Source organism: Camelus dromedarius, chromosome 13 (assembly GCF_036321535.1).
Source record: "Camelus dromedarius isolate mCamDro1 chromosome 13, mCamDro1.pat, whole genome shotgun sequence".
NCBI classification, from domain to species: Eukaryota; Metazoa; Chordata; class Mammalia; order Artiodactyla; family Camelidae; genus Camelus; species Camelus dromedarius.
This window is the reverse complement of record NC_087448.1, coordinates 51,578,607-51,602,601: the sequence shown is the minus strand read 5'-3', so window position 1 is coordinate 51,602,601 and position 23,995 is coordinate 51,578,607. Positions and strand designations below refer to the sequence as shown.

The following is a 23,995-nucleotide window of genomic DNA, read 5'->3' as shown; positions in this document are numbered from 1 at the left end:
TCTCTTCCTGTAAGGACACCAGTCCTGTTAGATGGGGCCCGCCCTCATTGTGTATGACCTTATCTTACCGTGATTACCCACAAAGACCTCATTTTAAATAAAGTCATATTCTCAGGCACCAGGGGAGTTAGGACTTCAACATACCTGTTCAGGGGGACACAGTTTAAACCACAGCACCCCCATCCCAGACTGTGGCCTGCGGGCAGGGTCCCCTGGCAAAGCTGGCTGGCCCGGCCTTGTGTCCTGTCTGCTGTTAGCAGTCTCTACCCATCCCCAGGCCTACAGTGCTACTGGTTGGCCCGATTCCCACCTCTTTTCTCTCATTATTCCCTTGGAACACCGTGTCCTGCCTTCTGGGCCGCACTTGTTCTTGGCACTGACAGCTCACCTCTGTCCCCTCAACCACAGTCCAGCCCACGCCTAACCCACTTAGGTCCAGCCCTGCCCGGAGACAGGCTTCTATTGCCTTTGTTTCAAGTAGGGGCTAGTTCTCACTTTCAATATGAAACCCTTTCCTGAGGCATTGACTGGGAAGGGCAGAAAAGGGGCAAGCCACCACCAGGGACAGCAGACAAAGAGGGCGGGAGGGGTGGAAGGCAGCCCGCACGGCCCTGCAGAGCGCACATCCGACCTTCGGTGGCTGCCGTCCCATGAGAATAAAGTCAAAACACACTCAGCTTGAATGGCAAGATCCTGTCCGATCTGCTTTGACTCCTGTGACCCTGCAGTATAACGTGGCCACACAGGCCCACACTCACCGCGCTGTAGCCAGGGATAACTATGGGCGATTCTCCCGGCCGATCATGCTCCCCCTGGCAGGTCCCTCCCTGGACGGCTGTTTCAGTCCCTCCTCCGCTCACATTTCTCAGCTCTTCTGCTGAGCTTGGCGCCCATCTCTCATGCTCCCCTCAAACCCTGGGATTTCCCCAAGTGGGGAACGTATTACAGTTACCTCTGTAACTCCAGATCCCAGGAAGAGAACGTGCCCAGAAAATGCTGAGTGAATGAATGAATGAATGAACTCAACTGCCAGCCCTCTGGTGCCCTGAACACAAAACCCCAACCTGCCCTCTGAAAAATGCTCATCTCATTGATAAAATGCTGGACTGCGATTCAGTCAACAGGATCTTTGTTCCAGTTTTTGTCTTGTCCAGCTGGGGAGAGAAACATCTGCTGAGCTCTGGCCTGGCTTCCACGGTGCTTGGAGCAGGCCACACAGAGAGGAGTGGGGCAGGGCCGCAGGCTTTGAAGTAAGGAACACTTCCTCTGGTTTAAGTACAGTTTCTAAAAGAAAGTTCTACTATATGCTTAGCTGGATTTTTTTCTTGCTGCCATTTCAGCCTCCTCCCTCTTTTCCGGGGGTGGAATTAGGATCCACTATCTCTTAAGTTCACAGGGGCAGCTTTTCTAAGCAAGACAATGAACTGACTCTTAGCAATTACACTCTCTCCTCTCACCTTTGTCTTCCTGGGCATGTGTCTTAATCAGACTTTCAAAAATTATGCATTTGCTTCAAGGAGTTTACCCATAGTAGGCTCCTATGCTGTTTGAGAAGACAATTTTCATCTCTTCATAGATTGTTAAAAAAGTGATGGGTTCATATATTTTTTTCAAGTCAAATCCTTCCCACTCCTTCCTCTCAAATACTGAATCTCAGATCCTTTGAGGTCCAACATAATTTAAGTATTAATTCCTTTCTGAGCTCTTTTCAAACGACTGCACTCACCACGCAGATTGCATTAAAGCTCACGGTCTCTTCGTATTAATGTCTCAGGAAAAAAAAAAAAAAAAGCAAAGGAACTCTTGTCGTGAATTAAAATCTTCTGCTCAAGAGCAGTATCTTTTGTCCCCATTTCTGTAGATGTATTTATTTATTTGGCCTTCACAAAGAAAACAGAAGTCTGCTACAACTAAATGAGACTGCAAGGGCCAGGCTCCTTGTCTCCTTTTGGGGAACATCTGGTTATTATAATTCACGGAGCTCTCATTTCAGGGTCTGCAGTCCTGAGTGGTTTCAGCCTTAAATCACCCTGTGTTGGCAAACAATAGCAAGGGCCAGGCCAGGAAAGAAACAGACAAATCTCATATACGGAGTGAAGTTCGATAAAGGCATAAGCATGCCAAGACTCCCACTGCCAATATTTCTATTTCTAATCTATTCCCCTTAGAAGCCAATATGTTATTTCAGTGACGTTGACATTGAAAGCCATTCTCCTCTGGAACCCCTCCTTTACACTTGGCATCTGGATCACAAGGATATGTCTTGATTTTTGTTTAAAGAGTAGAGTACATTTTTAATAGTGGCCTGTAGTAGGTACATGATTAAGTTGGGTCATTCTAGGTGGAAATTTTGAAGTGGTTAAAAGAGGCATGTATAGATCAGGAGCCAGAGACCTGGGCCCTAGTTCTGATTCTGCCATTCGTTCACTTTGTGATGCTGGAAATTTAATTGAACTGCTAAGTTTGGGTCTTGCCTCTCCCTTGCAAACTTTCATGTCACTTGGATCTCATTTTGTTTTGAGCAATTATCAAGCGCAGAATCCTGGAGTCCGACAAGGCTCGTGCTCCAAGACATTATCCAGTCAAAAACCCCTTGTAAGAGATGAAGAAACTGAGAACCAGAAATACAGAAATGTGCAGAGTGTCAAGGTGACTGGTCTGGAAGAGAATGCTTATTTGGCATATACACTGAGGGCTTCTTTAAAGCCAAAACCAAAACCAGACCAAAAACCCCACCTCATTTTACTGAAGTCACGCTGGGGCGCTATCCCATTAAATAGATTTATTTCCTCATAAATGGGAGAGCAGTCCTCTTGGGGTTATAGATCAGGATTATCCTGCCTGTTCTGTTCAACCCAGAGGAGGAGAGGAAATACCCGAGGTAGCTGGAGGAAAGCTGTAATCAACTTCTTAGAAAAGGAAAAGGTGGTGCCGGCCCTGAATCCCCCGGAGCGTATTAGTAAATAGACAGAGCTTGTAGTTGTCACCTCAGCTGCCTCTGGGCTCACCTGCCCTTTCAGCACAGGTGTGGAGAGTGAGGCCATGCAGGGGCCTAAAAGCTCAGGCTGTACATGAGAGCCACAAAGGCGAGGGGGCAGGAGGGAAGAATCGGAATGAGCTAGAATAACTGGGGGAAAAAAGGAAAATAAGAGAAGGAAATTTCATCCCTGAGGACTAGGGTGGAGGGCCACCATGGCTACTGCTGGTGGCATCTGTGCTGCTGTCTGTCCACCTGGGAGAAGTTACCTGTCCACCAGCGAGAGCATCTGTTTTCTGTAAACAAACATTCTCAGGAGGGGGACCCCCTGGCAGCTACTACAGAAAGCGCAGTACATTTTAACTGTCCCTGCACTTAGAAAGGTCTTACTAATTAAAAAAAAGAAAAAATATCCCTGGATATCACCTTTGAAATGACTTGCTTTTTATCATCACACTAAAAAAAACAGTTCAGTGTTTATATTGGCAAACCCATCTTTTTTGTGCCCTTTCATTTTTTTTTTTTAATGCAGGGCATCAATTTGTAAATTTTTTTTACAACAAATAAAGATTTCAGAAGGATGGTCAATTCTTTGCTGATTGAGTTATAGGGAGACAGTGGGATTGTCCAATAGGACTCAGATATGTGTACAGCTAATTTTATGTCAGCATGTATCTAACCCTAGCCTTAGTAATTATAAGCATCCTTTGTTTTTTATTTCCTGGGGGAAATAGGTTAGGTTGGACCTGACTGCCTCATTATAAAGTATGCACATATAAAACTGAACTTTTCCAAATCTAGGTCCTTTGGGTAAGGAGGCTCTTCTGATAAAAACCAGGTTGATAATTGGATTCACTGGGCACTTCATTGTTAAATGGCATTCTTCCCACATCCTGGGTCATAAGGCATCGCATCTGCATTGAAGTTAAGAAACAGAAGATCGAATTCACAATAATAGCAAAGCTTCATGGTGCATGGTTTTACCCTTTGATATGCTGTGTTCTGTTCTGCCACGTTAATATTTTAAATAATATCATTTCCTTTCCTTGTAGTGTGAAGTTCATCTTTTATTTTCGTTTTACCTTTCTGGAATGGCTTTCCATAATGCTCTATTTACGCCAGGAGAAATCCCTACGAAATAGAAAAGCATAAAGCCAAATAATCTTTGCAGGAAAATAGCAAAAGTAACAACAAAAATTGATTTAAGCTCCTCCAGCCAAAATGTTATCTTGTGTACTTTGCAGACTCGATCTGTGTCCCAGGCTTTGATCCAGGCCTCAACATGATGACTGGGATCACCCCAATTAACCCAATGATACCGGGCCTGGGGCTGGTGCCACCCCCACCGCCGACGGAAGTGGCCGTCGTCAAAGAAATAATCCACTGCAAAAGCTGTACTCTTTTCCCTCAAAATCCAAGTAAGTGATATCCGGGAGAAATATCTGATCATAAATTTAAATTTCTTTTTTTTTTTTAATATAGTGTTGCATTCACTTTCAGATGTACCTCAAAATTCTCCCACTTAGGTACAAGGGAATAGGCATCCACTCTACAGAAGGCCTTTGTCCCTAGCTTAGAACAGATATATGGGTCCCTGTGTCTGCCCAGGAGCTGCACTGACACCGTGAAGGCAGCATGTGTGATTTGGGGAAACATACCAGCATTAAGGATCTTTTTTTGCGGGCAATGAAGTCTAGCATTTGCTGCCGATCAGAGTGTGAAATATGTGAGCACTTCCATCCATATTCACAAATGTGGGAGAAAAACTCTGAAATGCGTTTTGCTAGATGGAAAATGGAATTAATTTGGCAGTTAGTGATTTTGGGGGGAGGCTGCATCTCAGAGTTTCTGGGCCAAATTGTGTTCGCTTGAAGGAAACATACATTTGATGAAATAAATAGGCCGAATTTTTTTTTTTTTAATGTAGCCTCGGATACTAAGTTTATGGACTTAACTAGCTGGGATTTTTTTTTTTAATTCACAGTCATCAGTGTTGCGTTTTTAAAGTGGGCTTTTCAAGAGACTGCTTTAGTAATCTACATATAAACTAGGTAAAACGTTGCGACAGTATACAGTGTATCTTTTTAGACAGCCTCCCCTAACTTTAATAGTTTGCTCATTTAAATGTGAATAATAATAATAATAAAAAAAAAGTGTTCTTTTCAAACCGGTGTTTCCCAGCCCAGTAAGTGCTGTGTGTGCTTTCAGGTTCTGCTTCTGTGTTCTGCCTTTGCGGCTCTGTTATCCCCCAACAAGACTAAGCAGATAACAAGCCTCGGTTTTTCATCATGTTTTCATTTCATCATGCTTTGTACTTCGTGAAGGTTTTTTTTTTCCCCCTGGTTTTCTGGGCTTCCATATTATGAAGGAGAAATGAAATTATGCTAACATGTGCTTTATCTCTGTTCGCGGACGAGCACAGCCACTCTGTGTAGAAACGAACAGAGAGAGTAAAGAAAGGTGGAGAGGAGGAGGGAAGGAACTGAAAAACAGGACAGCCCACCATCCGTGTAAGTCAGTCTAGAAATTCATCACAACTCAGAATGGAGAAAGTTACTCTGCGACTTTTACTTCTGACAGGTGAACCAGGGGGGAAAAAGCGCAAATAAAAAGCAAAACCCTCTGTTTTGTTGTGATTGTCAGATCTTCCCCCTCCCTCCACGAGAGAGCGACCTCCTGGGTGTAAGACGGTGTTTGTCGGAGGATTACCAGAAAACGCTACCGAGGAAATCATCCAGGAAGTCTTTGAGCAGTGCGGTGACATTACAGCGATTCGGAAAAGCAAGAAGAATTTCTGTCACATCCGCTTTGCCGAGGAGTTCATGGTTGATAAAGCCATTTACCTTTCTGGTACTTCGCCTTACATAAGGGGTTTCCTCGGTAGTTTGTGATGTTTTGTGATGCTAATCTGAGCATATTCCCTTTTACCTTCATGCACAGTGAAGTCTTCAGGTTTGGGGCTGGAGCTGCCCGGAGCTCGGAGGCTGCCCAGAGCTCGGAGCTCAGTGTTAAGTCTGTGAATGCACCTCTTCCCCGCAGACATGGTTTCCCACCATCCAGCCTTTAGGAATTCCATCAGGTTTCTAATTAATGTTCTCAAGTGCTTATTAGATGAAAAGCAGTATTATGAATACCGAGGACCATTACTATTATTGGATGTAATTCCCTGGGGGGGAATAAAGTGCCCTCCCAGCATAATTTCAGTTTTTTCAGAAGTGGTTCACTTTCCAGACACCAGGGCACCCCATCACGATCAGTCCGTAGCGGACAGTCGTCCCTGGCGCCCTAGCAGGAGGCCCTGAATCATTGCCCATTTGCCAGTGCATTTAGCTTGGCTAAGCCCGCCCCCACGTCCCTGCTTCTGTAGTGCCATTTATTTGGGAGATTTTTACAGATGCAGAAATTAGGCCTAATGCTGCCTTCGACTCCGTGGGTGTTGGAGCAAGTGTGTGGGGCCTGTCAGCAAGGCCTTTGCCAAATCTTAAGAACTACAGAGCTCGTATTGATACGTGGCTTCAGAAGGATGTATTCTTAGATTTAACTTACTGCCATCCCCTCTCACCCTCCCTTTGCATATTTTAGCCTGTCACTCTGCACACTCTTCCAGAGGCAATGCTAGTGGGAGAAGGTGAGAAAAAGAATAGGGAAAAAACAAAAACAAAAACCTGAGCATTACTACCAGATTTACTTAATTTCTGCAGTCAGCCCCGGTTGTCATGAAATTCTCTTGCAAACCCCAGAAGCTTTGGGATTATTCCAACACCACAGAGACTTTCCGGAGCTAAACAGTGATAGGGAGAACTTTAAAACTCTTATTCCAATAAAACCTTACCAAATGGAAAAAAAAAATTGAAAACATTCCAAGATGGAGACAGAAGACAAAACAGAATAAAAATATTTTCCAGCACACATATTTTTCCCATACTCTTGAGCTATATAGCATCAGAGTAATCTATTAGACATCTGGGGATTCTGGTGAGTGCATGGCACTGGGTTTCACATGCCTTGGGCAAGATAACCTCTCTCCAGCCTCTGTTTTCTCATCTGCAAAATCGAGATAATAATAGTCCTACCTCATCGGATTGTTATGAGGAGTAACTCAAAATAATGGATATTAAGTGCCTGGCAGGGCACGTGCAACATGGGAACCAATCAGTAAATGGTTGTTTTTTTTAACACAAATGGCCTGAGGATGATAAAGAAGGACTGATTCTTGTTTCTCAGGAACCCTGCTCTGGGAATTTGGGTTCTAATCACAGCTTTCCCAAGACAACTATGACTTTACCCCCAGCTGAATAAATGAAAGGGTTCCAGTAAATCAAAGGTGCTTTTCCACGCCGACATAGCACCACGTTTAGACCCAATCAGAAACCTCATAATACTCTGCCAAAGATGAACAGTCCCAAATTTAGGCACATGAAAGTCCTCAGTTTACGCCTTGAGGCTGTATCTTTCCAACTCCCAACCCTGGTCCTGCTTCCCAGCCAGGCCCCTGCCTGACTGCTCCTTGGTCTGCCCATTGGCAGCAGAAGGAGCCCACAGCAGAGGCCTCACCCACCTCCTGCCTCCCTGCCTGGGTGCACAGGGGTCCCCCAGCTCTGCCTGGGCCATCCTGGGAAGGTTGCAGTATCATTCCAGGCAGATCGGAAAGGCTGCTTGGGAGGGGCAGTAAGGCAGGCTGCCCATCCTGCGTGCGAGCTCCTGCAGGCCGGAGCCCAGCTGGAAGGCCTGTCTAATTTTAGGACCACATGCACATTTGAAGGCCAAGCTAATTTTAGACCCAGCCTCATCAGAGGCTCTTTTAAGGCCGTAACGATGATGTTCTTGTGAAAAAGAGGGTGCTTTTTGGAACCAGAAATATCTGAAAAGTGATGCTCTGGACAGGGGCAGGGGAAAGACGATTGGCTAGTTGGGACAGCTGGCCAGTCTTAGGCCGTTCCGCCTGCTCTGCTGTTCCGTATATGTCACTGTGGCCCGCTGACTTGTTAAATTTACATGGCCCACAACCAAGGTACACTGAGCTTGAGCATTAATCCTGTTCCTCTGCGATCAGATGTTTGCGTTTTTGACAGGTGCTGTTAACATCTTCCCGTTTTTAGATAACGCCGTTTAAACCTGGGAGTGAGAAGGGCATAACAGGAATCAAGACGTGAGACTGTTTCATATTTGTAACTTTTCAAGAGTGTGAAGTACCCGCCTGGGGAGAAGCCAGCTGCTACTGGGATTTTCAGCTGAGTTTCAACCCCAAATGCTAAAATAATCCATCGAAATCTACCCACAGCCCTGAATATCAGCACAGAGTAACCTAGCAATTCAGACTGGCGTCTTAATTGTAAAGTCCCTGCGCAACAAAAGTGCTTATTTTGCTCTCTCTTCTGGCAACCCCTGACAGCCAGGACCCTGCTGGGACCTGAATTTATGTTTTTGTTGTTTTTTTTTTTTAATCTGAGTACCCCAAACTGTAGAGCAACCTCAAAGCCAAGCCTCCTTCATTTGAAGTTAGGCTGGAGCTCTGGTTTCAGTTCTGTTTGTGTTGATTTCTCAGATCAAGTTTCTGCTCATAATCTTTATAAGTTGGGGAGCTCACAGTAAATCCCCCAAAGACTTCCCAGGCCCATGTTTTTGCTCTGGCTCTGGGTTCTCGCTCGGGCTCCCGTGGCCTTCAGAGATTGCATGGAGATCTGTGCACTGCCTAGCACCAGACGAGGTGCTGGAGGGCTTTAAGTCCCCCTGATTGAAGGTAGAATATTCTCCTGCGTGCCCCCGAGGATAAGTGGAAATAAAACAGCACTGCAAAATTGCCTTGGTAATTGTGGCTTTTGCAGCTGCTGAGAGAGAAACAGTGCAACAGCATTTTCTAGGAGAATGAAGCAATAGCCTGTGAGTGAGGTGTGGTGGAATTTACTTTGCTTCACTTTTTAAATATCACGGGTACTCTTTATTTACTCCCACTCCACCTCTTTCTAAAAAGGATGCAAGAAAGCTTATCCAATGGAGTTAACAGTAAATTGAAAATATAAAATCATGGCCATAAAATAGTAGGGGTGTGTGGGTAAGGAAAGCTACATGCCAAATTTGTTTCTGAGCTTCCTGGAAGCCAGAGGGAAGAAGGAGTTAGGAAAGGTGCCCTGGTTTCTGAGATCATCCTCTTGGTCACAGCGGCTTGCAGACACCTCCCAGCAGTGTGTTCATCCCGAAATCTGCCATAGACTTACCTTTACCAATTGCTGAAGATAAGGACAACAGCTTCCCACCTCTTCTGGGAAGGGTGTCCTTTGTAGGGACAAAGAAGTAAGTGAGGGTTCCCCCTAGCGCGCCTTGAGCGCCTGGACCCAACTGTGCGGTGCCCTCGTTGCACAGTGTGATGTGACCACCCCTCCCGCCGGTTTCAGGTTACCGGATGCGATTAGGGTCCAGCACGGACAAAAAGGATTCGGGCCGACTGCACGTGGACTTCGCCCAGGCCAGGGACGACTTCTACGAGTGGGAATGCAAGCAGAGGATGCGCGCCCGCGAGGAGCGGCACCGGCGCAAGCTGGAGGAGGACCGGTTGCGGCCGCCCTCGCCGCCGCCCATCATGCACTACTCGGAGCACGAGGCCGCGCTGCTGGCCGAGAAGCTGAAAGGTAGGAGCCTCCGCTTTTCTTCCGCAGCCTCGGCCCTAGCCATCGCCCGCCACCGGAGAAACGACGCGATCCCCAGGCGCCGGGGCCCTGGGTGTCTCTCCTAACCCTTCACATGCTGATTTCGTGTGCACGGGGTCATGTGGCAGCAGGAGCCACCTGGGCTTCATCATGCTGCCTGGATAAGCCCTACCCCTGCCCAGGGTTCTCCCCTGCGTTCTCCTCCAGTGTGTGTGTGCCTTCACTGAACAAAACTCAGGGAAAGAGGGGCAGGAGAGTCACCTGCCCTACCCCAAAGCAGGCTACTAACCATGTTGGATGAGCCAGTGTCTCCTCCTGCGGGCAGGCAGGTGCCCTCCGTGCTTTTCCAGATCCAGAGAGTTGGCATCTCTGCTAGACTCTTAACAAAGCGTCCCCAAAGGCACATTAGAAATGATGCTGGGGTCCTTGCAGAATAGAAGAGAAATGTAGGCTAGAGTCCCCATCTTCAGAGATGGGGTGGAAGGGACACTCCTAACACCCATGAAAGAATTAGAGCTAGAAGTGAGTGTATTTCATTTCTATCGATGTTTGCTGGGCTCCTCTCTCAGGTTTGAGGCCCCGGGAGATTTAGTACCTGCCCTGCAGAACTACAGATGATTGGGGAGGGGCCAGATTTGGAAGTTAGGATGACACGCGTGTGATTTCTGTTCTGTTATTGATCAAAGTCGTTTGACACGAGCAACGTGGGTGCATTTTACTGGCAAGTGACGTCAGACGCTCCTCCGTCCATTGGGTGTGTCAGGTTTTAATGAGAAAACATAGGTCACGATCGCCGGCCACATGTAGGTGTCTACAAGTAAACGATTAACTGTTATGCAAAGCCAATGACATGATTGTCAACCAATACATGAACAACGGGCCCTGGGAACTCAGGGACAAGTGTGAGTGATGTTGATGGAGGTGTCGAGAAAGTCTTCACGGAGGAGGCGGAAATGGAACTTCGCAGGATAAACAAAGTTTTCCCACCTGGGAGAAGAAAAGGCCTAAAGACATTTCTTGTTAGAGGCTGGAGCCCTCGGAGTAAAGACACGAGGAAGCAGAGGGGAATTCGGCAAAGGAGGAGACAGGCAAGGCCCCTCCTCTGGGGAACTTGACAGCTGCTTGAGGGTTTGTAAGAGTCAGTGAGGTGAGACAGAGAAAGCAGTCTGGGGCCAGATAGTGAAGCCTGAGGGCTGCCGCTGGATTTGGGTTTCCTCCCATATGCGGTGGAGAAGCCATTAACGGTTTCTTAGGAGAGGAGAGATGCGGTTGATTCTCTGAGTGTTTTAGGGCATGGCTGGCAGTGTGTAAAGTAGATTGGGTGTTTTCACTAAAGGAAACATGAAAAGCTCCCCAAAACTTATTTTTAGGAAGATATAGGTAATTGACTTCTATTCTTCCATTTCTTTTTAAAAAACTTGAAAAAAAGAAAGACTTCTGCTTCCAGCCCTCATCCCCTGCTCCAGCCTTGGGAACCCCAGTCAGATGCAGCTGCCACTGAAACGCCCCACTGAATGTACTGACTTGGAAAAAATGCCTATCGTTAAGAGCTGTGTGTTGAGTTTATTCAGTGTCTTCCCGAGGACCAGAACTGAGGAGACAACCTCTCAGATGGCTCGAGGGACTGTTCTGAAGAGGTGGGGGGTGCAGGGGTCAGCATGTGTGTGATTTTGGCAAAGGGTACGTGTAATCAATCAAGCACACCTCGTGGTAGGAGGTTGCTGCTAGTCATGAGGAACAGGTATCCTGGTCGAGGGTTTTAGTATTTTTCTAAGGACGGGACGATGCAAGAATTTGGGTTCATAAAATTTTCTCCTGAAAGTATCTATCTGGAGGCCTGTTCTGCCAGTTTTCCCAGAACACAGAGGGCCCCCTTCCTGATCTCCGCCCTGAACTCCTCTCAGGGTGTGTTGAAGGTCAGCGACCGCAGTGGCTCGTGACTTCATTCTTCTAGCACCTTCTTCAGTTGACATAACCACTGAGTGCTTCTTACTGCTGCTCTCAGTGCATGTTCTGCTTTCAGTCATAAATACATAGGCTGTGGCTGTCCCTTTAATAAAAAGCATATAAAATGCAGACATCCTCTCATCACTTTTCCATTCAGACTGGAATCCATAAGGAGTGGGCAGAATGAGAAAGCAGCGTTCTCAATAGTGGAATGTTGATTTTGGAACACACCATTTTTTTCCTTTAATATCCGGTACATTGTGTAGTCTCAGCTAATGAGCTGTATCAGCTAAACTGCATTCGATCTCGGCCACACCTAAAAGTGACAAAACCTAGCACCTTGGCGCTGTGACCCCCTGGGGGAGTTTCAGGAAAGCCTGACATCTACATTGTGTTCTTTTTAAGAAACCAGCACGGAAGTGTCTATGCTGTGTGTGACGCAGCATTGCCTTTCCTGTTGGAAGATAGCAGATTGGGGTGTCAATTTGGTAAAATAATTTGCAAACCTTGCCATTTCAAAAATATATACTTATACAGATGAGTATAATTTGCAGAATTTAGAACCTGCCCCTTTGCCAAGTACCGTGTGATCCCTTGAGGAGAGAACAGATTGGAAATTTTAATAGATGGCAGTTACAGTAGAGTGAACTAGCTGGGGATACATCTCAGGCAACAGTCAGGTAATATCAAGCTTGACAATTTCAACCCAAGCACAGAGTTTGGAATATAAACAGCATTTAATTGCTTAGGAAATTGGCTGCCTCAGAGAGGAAATCCACTCTGTGCTCCTTATAACGCTGCAAAGCCAGACAGGAGGAGCCGAGGAAGCTGTTTCCCCGAAGATGATTTCCTTGATGTGAGGATATAAAACGCCATCAAGACTTAAGGTAAAAAAGCCTGGATCAGAAAGAAAATGGAAATGCAATCTGAAAATACCTAATTGGATTTGATTTTTTTTCCTCCCCTGAGAAATCTTGCCATCTCAGGTTTATTACGAACATTTTTTTCCACATTTTACATTGCACTTGTTTATCCTTACCATTTTCTTTTTGAAAATCAGCGTTATCTAGCAAAATCTGTACTAGCCAAGTCTGTCTGGTGCCCCATGAGGCCCTCCATCTCCTGCCCAGTGTTAAAAGTGTGCACATAGTAGGTGCTCAGTAGATTAATTCCTTTCTCTCTTCCTTAGCTGGCTGGAGCTATGAGCTTGCTGCGTTTCTGGTCAGCAGTGCTAGCCGGCATGATCAGAAGCGTAGGGGAGGGATATGCCCTCGGCCACCATTCCATTCACTCCACAAGCCTTGCTGAGACCTTTACCATATGTGTGGCACTGTGCTAAGCACTGAGGGGAAAGAGAACAGCGTGCAAACCCCTGCCTCACAGACTTTAGATTTCCTGAGTGATAGGCGCAATTTCAAGGCCCTTCCCACTACAGTGCACAGGAAAGACAGCGTGCTGTCCCAGAAGTGATGAGCAACCCAACTGGGCAGTGGTGGGCTGAGAGAGGGCGACCTTCTGGGGCCAGGTAACCCCAGATCCCGGGCTTCCTGAAGTCAGAGGAAGCACGGAGTTGTAATTTACTGTCTAAGGCACTGGGCGCCCAGTGTCTGTTACATTAATACAAATTCTAAAAAAGACAATTAGCGAGCACCCTGCTGATTAAATAGACATTGTTCTGAGACAATTCAACTTAATGAAGACTGACTGGGAAGTAACTGCTCACAGATCCAAAGTTTATAGCACGGCTTTGAGAAAGTGAGAAGGAACTCAATAACACCATAATTACAATTTATTGGAAACAGTAGCACCAGGCAGATGAGATAATGAATTTCTGTGTGTCTAACATGGACCATCCACCCCTGGAGGAACCCTGTGTTTGGATTGTGGGAGGAAGAGATTGATTAAACAGTGAAGAAGGATTATATCCTAGTTCACTGGGGATTTCTCCTGGCAAGAGCATTTAAAAGTTTTTGTATACTTTCCTCCACTTTGGAAAGCTTCACATAATCTTTCATTACGTGATGAAATGAGGAGTTCCTCTCTGTGTAGGTGAGGTTTAGAGGCAGCTCTGCAAGCAGCATCCTTGGGACGTGACGTGTCACCCAGGATACAGTCCTCCTGGGACCGGCCCTCATCACTTCCAAGGACTAGTCTCTGATTTGCATACAGAAAGGCCCCCGATCAACCTGCCAGGGGGAGAGAGGGCAGAAGTGGTTGCCAGCATTCTGCTGAGATGGTTGTCAATATTTATGGTTCTAAGAAAGTAAAAATCAATAACCCTATGAGCCAAGTGGACGTTCCATTAGCTAAGAGCCAGACTTCCTTCTTGGGGCCAAGGAAAGACGAAGCAGGCAGCCCGTTGGAGAGTCACTTCCTCCACTGGGGTATCGATCTTCATAGAGGCAAGATGGACCATTTCATCTAGAAACGTTTTGCCTGACCCCAAAGCAGAATTAATTAGTGCATGTTTCTATTGCCTTTACAGCCACCCCCCTCCCCACGCCGCCAGGCTGAATTTTCTTATTTTAATAGGTACTAAATTGTTGGAGAGATTGTGTGTGTGTGTGTGTGTGTGTGTGTGTATACGTCCCCATTTATTTGGAAAGAAAAATGTAGAATGTCTTCCTTTTTTGCCCTCATTCTTGAGACATTTTGTTCAAACGTGGAATTGCCCTTACTGTTGTTCCTTTTGAGACCCGGCCGCAAATCCAGCTACTCCAGCCCACCTGAGTTCTCCATACCCAGTGTTCATGGCTGGGGTCTCACCCACCTGTTGTGAAATTCGGGCCCAGATCTCCCGCTGAACACAGAGCAGGAGAAGACACTACTTACCAGTTTGATTCCTTTTTCCCCTTCCTTGTCTGCACATCACTTACACTAAAGTTCACCAAGTACCTGCCTGCAGGGCCCTGTGCTCTGTGCGCTGCCCTGGGGTTCGGGTACGACCACAGCCGGGGTCCTGCCTTCAAGCCCCTTGCAGTTCAGTGGTTGCTAAAGGATACTCTGGCAGTGGAATCACGACTGACAGATGTAACACGAGCATGTGCAGTGATTTGATTTAACTCATTCATTAATGATGGAGTGAGTAGGATGTTCATACCAGTTCAGAAGAGTTTGCTTTATAAAGATTTTTATGTTCTTCTGGACAGAAGTTCATTTACATTGTTACAGAGAATTATTTGCACGGGTATCAGTTTTCCACAGTTTATGTTCGCTCCTTAAAGAATTGTTAAGATAGCCTGGTCAAAGACAGTTAAAAATTCACACCCCTGTAATATCAGGTAATCCCAGCGGAGGGGTGGGCAGGGTCCTCTGATCTACGCCCAGCATCCCACTGAAAGGATCTGCAGTCACGTCTATGCCCATTTCCAAGTCTTTGACTTTTTTTTTTTCACATTTTTTCTAGGATGAGGGTGATGAATGTTTAAGCAGCTATTAATGGAGGTGGAGGGTTTGGGGACAGAAATTCACAAATCTCATGAGGATCACATCAAATCCTTTCCATGTTCCTGCTGTCTCAAACGTGACTTTCCATCTCAGGTTTCCGTTATCTTTTAAGTTAGATGCGCCCCTAACCAGTTTCCCTGGTTTTCGCTGAGTGAATTCTTCCACAGCTTCTCCAGTTTCAACGTGTGTGTGAAACACGTGGGCGAGGATGCAGATTCCGAGTCAGGAGGCCTGAGTGAGGGCGAGGCTGCCTCTTCAGCAAGCCCCCAGATGAGGCTCGTGCTTGTGGTCTTCGAACAGCAAAGGTGTCTCCCATACACAGCTTTTTAAATGCCTATTGTGTGCCTCCTGCCCAGTAAACACAGAAGAGGGAGAGGGAGGGAGGCTGCTGAATTCCAAAGGAACCAGAAATGGAATGAGATAGGTGGTGGCATTGAAGTCTGATCACCATTATCATTTATTTATTCCTCACAAAGCCAGAAACGGTTGTTATCTCTCCAGAGTTTTAAAAAAAAAAAAGCTTTCAAAAAGACTTTTGAGACCTTTTAAAAAAAAGTTTTATTATTTATTTTTATTTTTTAGGGTGGAGGTAATTAGGTTTACTTTATTTATTTATAGAGGAGGTACTGGGGATTGAACCCAGGACCTTGTGTATGTTAGGCACACGCTCTAACCACTTGAGCTGTACAACCCGCCTTGAGTCCTTTAATAAGCTAGTTAGCTTCCTGTGGAAGGCTCTGCTTCTGTGTAGTTATCTGACATCACTCTTCACTTTCATAGCCAATGGGAATAACCTCAGAGGCCTGAGGGTAAAAAGACCCACCAGCCTAAGTGCCCAGAGAACATTTATCTCTGGTAGACAATGTGAAAATACTTTTCAATGTGAAATTAAAATGTTTGTTATCAACTAGTGTTTCCCGACTTTTGACCACTGAATTTGTTGCGACTTTCCAGTGTTAATCATTGCGAATCTATTAGAGAGTGCCATGAAATAAAACTAAACTGCAGAGGGAAAAGCTCAGAGTGAGCAGAAGACTGAAATATGTTTTGGAAGTTTTATTGTCATGGTAGCCCCTCCAAACTCGAGACACATACGTGAGCCAACAGTTACCGTACAGAGTGACTAATGTTGTAATAGTGGGCTGTGTAGGGAATTGTGGAAACATAGCACGGGGACGCCAAATTCATGCTAGGGTTACAGAAAAGCTTCCTTTATGAAAGGCACTTAGACTGACTCTTGAAGGAAGCATAACAGTGAGCCAAGTAGACCAGAGCTCCTGGGCCCCTAGGATGAGTGCATAGCACGTGCAAAAGTCAGGAGGCAAGGCCATGGTGTTTAACAGAGAGGATATGACAAAGGAATGGGGGAATGGATTGAAGGGGAAAAATCAAGTCAGAGGAGGCCTTGGAGCAAGCATTTGCAGTAACCCAGGTGTGACATGGTGAGGACACTGATTAGAAAACATTGGGCAGTTGTTAATGAGCAAATGGTCCACAGTCACTCCATAATATGCCAGTGTTTCCAGTTCTTACTGTGGAGAAGGCATATCTGCAGATTCTAGTTTCTAAAGGGCACTCATGTTCAGAGTTAAACCGAAGCATGTTCGCAGAAAGTACTTGGAATTTTTCTAAGTGCGTCTTTGATGTGATTTTTACGAGCAGTGTTCATTTCTTTCCACATGACTAGCCCTAATAATGCTGCCATCTAAATCCCGTTTAAATTAGTTTATACTGTTTCCTGTTTTCTCAGTGATCTTTCCACTGAATACAAAGTCAAATTTACAGTTGGGTATTGAAAATGACTGCTCCCGGCACACTCCTGTAGCCCATTCGGAGGGAGCTGCTGACTTCGTCTTAATTAACATAACGTCACTTACAGGGCAACAGATACTGACTAGACTTACCAGTCGTGTGTGAACTAATGTTTTCACCGTTATTTGAATGTCAGTACATAGTCATATATCAACTTGCCTCAGAAAGTTCAGAAATGAGGATGAAGTTAGGAGTTTTCAAAACTAAATACTAAGCCATATTTATATAACATATATTTTTTATTTATTGTATTTATATTTATTAAGAAAATGGAATTCTTCCCACTGTTGTTAAAATATTAGAAAGTCTCTTGTCCATTTAAATTGTGTTTTTTCCGTTGCTCAGTCCTAAGATTGCTGTTTCTGAAAACTATCAATTGACTCTCATCTGCTGGTAAACTTACGCTTTGGGTCTCGAAGTGATGAACAATAAAATCTGGCTTTTAAATCATTCGCACAAGCATCCATTTTTAAAATTTAAGCGTGCCCTTCCTGACTGTAAAGTAGGGTGTTAATGAACTGAGTGACCACAAGCAGAAAAGAAAAACACTGCCCGTATGCGAGTGAAAGATGGAACCGCCTTGTGAGCTGTCTCTCTCCTTGTAAGCCCTGGAACAGAAATGTCCAGATTTTTCTTTGTGTTACGTAGAGATGAAAGTCACAGCGAAGGGGAAAAATGGTCCATGAAGTCAGAGTTCTCTTTTCTGTTGTTGTGATTTTTTTAAGAGAGGGGGTAAAAAAAAAAGATTTCTTATAAGCGTTAGGTTTACTTCTGCTGTCTTTTCGGAGGCCCATTCTGCTAACATATATCTGCAGGGAGAGAGGTGGAGAGTGCGAGGGAGGTGGAATTTATTCTGACTGTAAGGGCCGCCCTGGGGCTCCCGCAGGCATAAGGCTAAATTATGGGCCTCGCTGCGGGCTGAACGCGGTGTTAAGCTGTGTGATGGATTCTGTCTTACACAAGCCACCCTGGTCCCTGAAATGAGATAAGAACCCTATGCAGCTGGAGTTCACTGAGGTCTGAACTTAGACTGAAATCCTGGCATTAACAAACCTGTGTGCGACAGCCGTGACACTGGCTGTGGGTTGAGATCTGCAGGAGAATTGAGTCTTGCCCCGAGCAGGCTGCCCTGTGGGCCCTCCCCAGGCCAGGTGTCTCCTGGGGTGAAGGTGTGAGGGCAGAGGGGGCAGGTTTGCACAGGAAAAAAGCCTTGATCCCCCAAGCCCGGACTGCCTCTGCCCTGGGAGAGAGGGCACAGGATGGTGGCCTGTCAACAGCACAGTCTCCAGGGGACCCACGGGACCTGGTACTCACAGGTGAGCCTGCCTTCCTTCAGTGCACCTGTCCCCTGGGCAGGCAACAGCCACTGCAGGGAGGTCTTGCCCAGTCTGGGAGGGGACCTCTGGGGGGAAAACGGGTACTGATGGTGTTTCTACAGCACTCTGAGAAACTCACAAAGCACTCCGCACTCACAGACGGAGGCTTTGTGTGATGTGTTAAATGCTAACAAGGATGGTTGATTACAAAACATCTGGTGAGTAAAATAAAATGAAGTTTCTTTACCAAATATGTATCACCCGCTATCCGTTCATCTGGAGTGTATATATGGATATGTATGTATGTGTATATATATAAACAATATATGAAAATATATAAACAATATATTTACACACACATAATGCATAAGGGTATCTCTGATATTCCCCTAGTGGAGGGAGCTTGGTAGGCACTAAGTATTTGTCAAATAAATGAATAAGAATTAATCTTTTGGAGGAGGGGCAGTTATTAGGCTTATTTATTTATTTACTTACCTACTTACTTACTTAGATGGAGGTACTGGGGATTGAACCCAGGACCTGGTGCATGCTAAGCATGCAGTCTCCCACTGAGCTATCCCCTCCCCCCACCCCAGAATCTATCTTTTAGTCTAATTTTGCTCCTTATTTTTCAAATTCAGACTCCACTCAGTTTACTTAGAAAATGTAGAATTTTTTTTATTTTTAATTTTTTTTATTGAAGTATATAGTTAATTTACAATGTTGTGCTAGTTTCAAGGATTTATTTCTTAAATCATTTTTTTTCGGGATAGAATAATACAAGTGAAAGGCTTCTGTCATCAAATTTGTCTGGAAAGTATGCAGTGAGCCTTGAGCAGTGGAATGGGTCAATGTGGTGATAACTGACATATAGCTTCCTGTTCTAACTAACTTAACCACCTTCAAACTTGCTTTTTCTCCACCTCCAAGCCGTACGTACCACACAGATCTGTTCCAGGAGCTATTTGCAAACAAGCAAATCTATTCATTTTCTTTGAAGTACACTTTATCACTGATTTACAAGAGGAACCTCCCGTTCCCCCCACCCCCACCCCAAACCAGGTTCAAATGGCTTTTCCTTAGCCTTCGAAAGCCAACACTAACCACCCTGGGAACAGGTCCTCTTTTGTCGAAAACAAGGAAATATTCTATTTTTCAGCCTAATCAAATGTGTTATATTAAACCTCAAGTGAAGTTAATTTTGAATTGTAGATGAACAAGAGTTAACTTATCCTTACCACCACCTTGGGAACCATATCTTACATGACAGCCACTTTTAAAAGTAATTTGATCTGTCGTCCACATCTGGACATTAACTCAGCAGATTCTAAGTCAAAACTAGTATCACTCTGTGATATTTCTGACAGAAGAATAAAAAGTGAAGTGGAGGCCAAATAGGTGAATAATGGTTTTTCCAGCCAGTCTTTAAAAAAAGGGAAATCTGCGTTTGATGGAAGAAAGAGGCTGTACTGTATTTCAAAGAGTGCCCAGAACACAGCTCCTAAAATTGAGCTCATCGAGTTGGTGGATGGGAGGGTGAACCACTCTGGGATGGCTCTGTGATGAGAGTTAGGTGCTAGAAGACAAGCTAAGTGAGGATGGAGCCGTTAGTCTCAGGGATGCTCACGTGTCAAGTTCTGAAAATGTACCCATTAGGATGGACCGTGCTCTGCCTTTTGAGGGGAACCTCAAAATCTTGCCTTGGCGTGATTCGGACTTGGTGGCTTTCCATTTCCAGACGACAGCAAGTTCTCCGAGGCCATCACAGTGCTGCTGTCCTGGATTGAGCGAGGGGAGGTGAATCGGCGTTCCGCCAACCAGTTCTATTCAATGGTGCAGTCGGCCAACAGCCACGTCCGCCGGCTGATGAATGAAAAAGCCACCCATGAGCAAGAGATGGAGGAGGCCAAGGAGAATTTTAAAAACGCCTTAACCGGGATCCTCACTCAATGTAAGTAAAAATTTGGGGGCCATCCCTTTTGTCGTGATTTTTGCCTTTTCTTTGGTACTCATTTAATTTTTTTCGTTTGGGGGTAAGTAGTCCAGTAATTTCCCATTTTACTCCATATCGAATGGCAAACCTCATAACCGATCTCATGTTCTGTGGCAACTTGGAGGACCACGGACCCCGCCCTGAGAGCTTACTTCCCAAGGTGAGCAACATTTCTGTAGCTTTTCCTCAGAGCGCCCAGCCCGGCCCCTAGGGCAGGACAGACGGATGCTTCCGTGCCTGCTGGACCCAGCACAGTTCACGCCACACCTGCGGGGCAGCCACCCCTCGCCTGTGGGCTGTGCACACGGGCCCTCCCAGTGCCGACAGTGGGAAGCAGTCCCTAAGCACACTGTCACACATTGTCCTCGGGCTCTGTTTAGGAAGAAGGTACCGTCAGAAAAACTCCTCCCCAGGATCCTTTCTTTGAGGTGAGCCTTGGCTGTCAACACGGGCAACTCAGGAGTAGAGATTTTTCAGCAATGTTATTACTTTTTTTTTTTTTTTTTGTCCTGTCTTCATTTGGAAAGCCAATTGCCTGAACCACTTAATTCCAGTGATTTGCCGTGTCTAGATCCAAAATGGATAGAAGGCTGTAAATGAGGCTTTCTCATAGAACAATAGTCAGGGTAATTACCCAGGGCTCTATTCAAAAAAAAGGGCGTATCTTTTTTTTTTAATGTGCACTCCGTCTGTGGCTGTAGTTAACGCCACAGTGGCGCAATGCATCGCAGCTGCTGATGTGCCCTTGCTCGGTAAAAGCCATCGAATGACCCTGTGACAGTGATGTGCTCCACTCCACACCAGGTGCAGGGTCCCACCCACGCAGGATGGCGACATAAGCGATTTCCATATTCATTCTGAGAATAAATATTACTTTCAGTATATAACGTGCCAAAATGCCTATCGCCGCTTTCACCAGTGTAAACCCAAGGGATAACGTATCCCTTAGGATGGAAAGAGAGAAGGAAGGGCGTGGAAAACCAGGATCTTAACTGTAAACGTGTTTTCTATGACTCTGTTGTGAAAAGACCATTTTTTTTTTGCAGTAGCATAAGATATCATATAAGGAAACTCCCAAACAGAAACTATGAGAAATGACCACATATCCAGTATGAGACCACTCTGGGACATAATGTCTTTCTAGGAAAAATCAGAAGTGCCCTGTCTCAGAGAGAACATCGTCAGAACACCTTTCCTAAATTCCTTGTGAGCAAAAACCTTTTTCTGGACTGAGTGTGCCCAGCAGTCCTGGAGTTGGGGTTCCTAGGGCTAGGATAAAGAACACTAATGCAGAGATTACCTTTTAAATGGGGGGCACAGACAATGGATTAGTAGGTAGGGGGGAGTAGGGTGGATTGCCAGCAGAGGGAAGGGAGAGAGGGAAAGACTACACCATTCTAATAGTATAATTCCCGCAAAGTTATGGCGAGGAGCCAGCTGCCCGCATGGTGCAATGATGACTGATTACCTTTTGCTCGCTGGCATCCATTTTCAATAAATTCTCATCCCTACTCAGTTTACAGCCCCACCTGGCAGGGAAGACTCAACCGTTGACTCTCACAAGGAAGATAGGAAGGCCGCCCCACATTAGAGTAGGGGAGGGATTTCAGTTTTTTTTCTGGCAGTAGCTCCTGAAAAAGAAGCACCTGTTAAAAACAAGCCCCCGATCCTGTGGCTGAAAGAAGGGACATGCCTCACGTTGTACAGGTGGACGCTGGCCTGGGTTTGAAACCACTGAGAGACAAAGAAGTCCAGCATGTGGGGATACCAGCATCAGTGTGTCACTGCTGATGTAGGCTGAACTGGTTAACGGGGTTGAGACCTGCAGCCATGCTGGGCTTCCCAGTGCTGGACCAGTCGGGGGGAGCATCCCCCAGAGGACGTCTTCCTCTGCAGCCCACGCCCGTCTGTGCCACACAGCATGTGGAGAGGCGGCAAGGGAATGAGTACAGGTGACCCTTGAACTTGCGCTGGGGGTTAGAGGCGCGGATCCTCTGCGTGATGAAAAATCCACATGTAGCTTTACAGCAGGCACGTCCTACCTGCGGTTCCACATCCGCGGATTCAACCAGCCACGGGCGGTGTACTGATGCAGGATGTGTAAGCGGACCTGCACACTTGAACCCCGCATTGTTCTAGGGTCACCATACTCTCTCCAGGCAGGCTGGTTCCCTTCCTCCCTAAGAAGAACAGAATGAAAGGCTAGAACAGGACCAGGTATTTCAGAGGGAAATCCCTCCTCACAGGAGCCATGCGAGCTGAGATTACTATCATAGCTACCGCTTAGGCACCTCACCTCTAAAATTTCAAAAATTAAATTCTTGCTCTTAATGTCTTCAAACCTGTTCTTCTTTGGGTCTTTTCTTCCTATTTTAATAAATTCTCAGACCAAAATCCTGTAAGGAATTTTCACACCCACCATCGCCTACATCTAGGCCATTAGGAAATCCTGTTGTTTGCCAACATTCAACACTGACCCACTTTTCTTCATTTTAACTGCCACCATTCAAGTGCAGGCTTCCTGAACTACAGTAAGAGCCTGGTATGTCAGTGAGACAGGGTGTCCGTCTGTGAGTAACAGAAAACCCCACCAAACTATCTTAAACAAATGGAGTATTGTCTTTTCAGACACAGTAAAATCCAGATTTAGGTGTTTCCTGGAACTGGTTCAGTGGTTCATAGCTGTCAGGCCTGAGGCTTCTGTGATGCTATTAGACTTCCTAGATGGCTGTCTATGAGGGCTGCTGTTGCTCCTGCCATCACATCTTTTCCTGCAGGATGAGGAAGAAAGAGGAAGAGATTGCACTTTTAGAGCAGGAAAGCAACACTTGCCCAAGGACCCCCAACAGATTTCCATTTCTGCCTCATTGTGCAGAATTATCACACGTGGCCATGCCTACCTGCAAGGAAAATGAGAAATACACTTTTTTAGACTGGGCCCATTGCTCTCCAGAATAAAACTGGAATTCTCTGAGGAAGGAAGAAGGGGAGAATTGGCTACGGGGAGACTTTTTGCAGTTTCTGTCATACGTAGTTCCTCCCTTCCCACCTTTACTCTGGCACAATCTATTTTTCACACATCATCTGATATAATTCAGAGCATGTTTTTCCCTCTTAAATCCCTTGAATAGATTCCCATCGCACTTAAAATAACATTCACTCTCACGAGCCCAGAGCTCTCCGTGCTTGCCTCTTCAACGTCAGCCTTCCCTTGACTCATAGTGCATCATCCTCATTGGCCTCTTTCCTGCTGAGGCCATCAAAGCTCCCCCACCCCGCCCTGCCTCTGGGCCTCTGCACATCTGTTCCCTCTGTCCAAGGTGCTCTTCCCTGCACTCTGCTTGCTTGAATCCTTCTCATCCTTTAAGTCTCAGCAGTGAGGCCACCCCTTACAGAGAGGCCTTCCTGATCCACCCTCTCCTGGCAGGTTCACCATCCCTGCATCTTATCAGATCCTCAGAGCACTTATCCAAAGGGGAATGATTCAATGAACTGTCTGGTTTTGATTATGACAAATAGCATCACAAAGGAAAGGCCTCATCTCTTTCAGTCATCCACGCAGATCAAGTGTCTGGGGCATAGAAGTATGCAGCAAATATTTGGTGGATGAGTGAGTGAGTGAGCACAGCGGAAGGAAGGCAGAAAGTAACCCTGAAACATCGCAGAACAGCGTGGCATCCGTGTTAGCACTGCCTGTGGATAGTGGAGTCTCACCTTGCATGTGTAATCAAATAAACCAAAACAAGAGCTCACTAGCTGTGCTTCTGCTGGAAATTGCTACATTTTACCAGACCCTTGGTAGCAGGAGAGCTTGGGGGGAAGAGCCAACACAGGCGTTCGTGTTGACATCTCCCCAGTT

General features: G+C 45.9%; 1 protein-coding gene across 6 annotated transcripts in view; it reads left to right on the top strand.

Annotated features, from left to right (window-relative positions):
- The window catches only part of ENOX1 (ecto-NOX disulfide-thiol exchanger 1), a 511,292-nt gene that overhangs the window by 356,298 nt on the left and 130,999 nt on the right, over positions 1 to 23,995 (top strand). For all 6 annotated transcript variants that reach the window (XM_031466044.2, XM_031466047.2, XM_064493135.1 and 3 more), the window contains 4 exons: positions 4,222 to 4,395; positions 5,621 to 5,827; positions 9,370 to 9,603; positions 19,882 to 20,094. In XM_031466044.2, the coding sequence (XP_031321904.1) occupies positions 4,222 to 4,395; positions 5,621 to 5,827; positions 9,370 to 9,603; positions 19,882 to 20,094 (828 nt within the window). The remainder of the gene's footprint in view (positions 1 to 4,221; positions 4,396 to 5,620; positions 5,828 to 9,369; positions 9,604 to 19,881; positions 20,095 to 23,995) is intronic.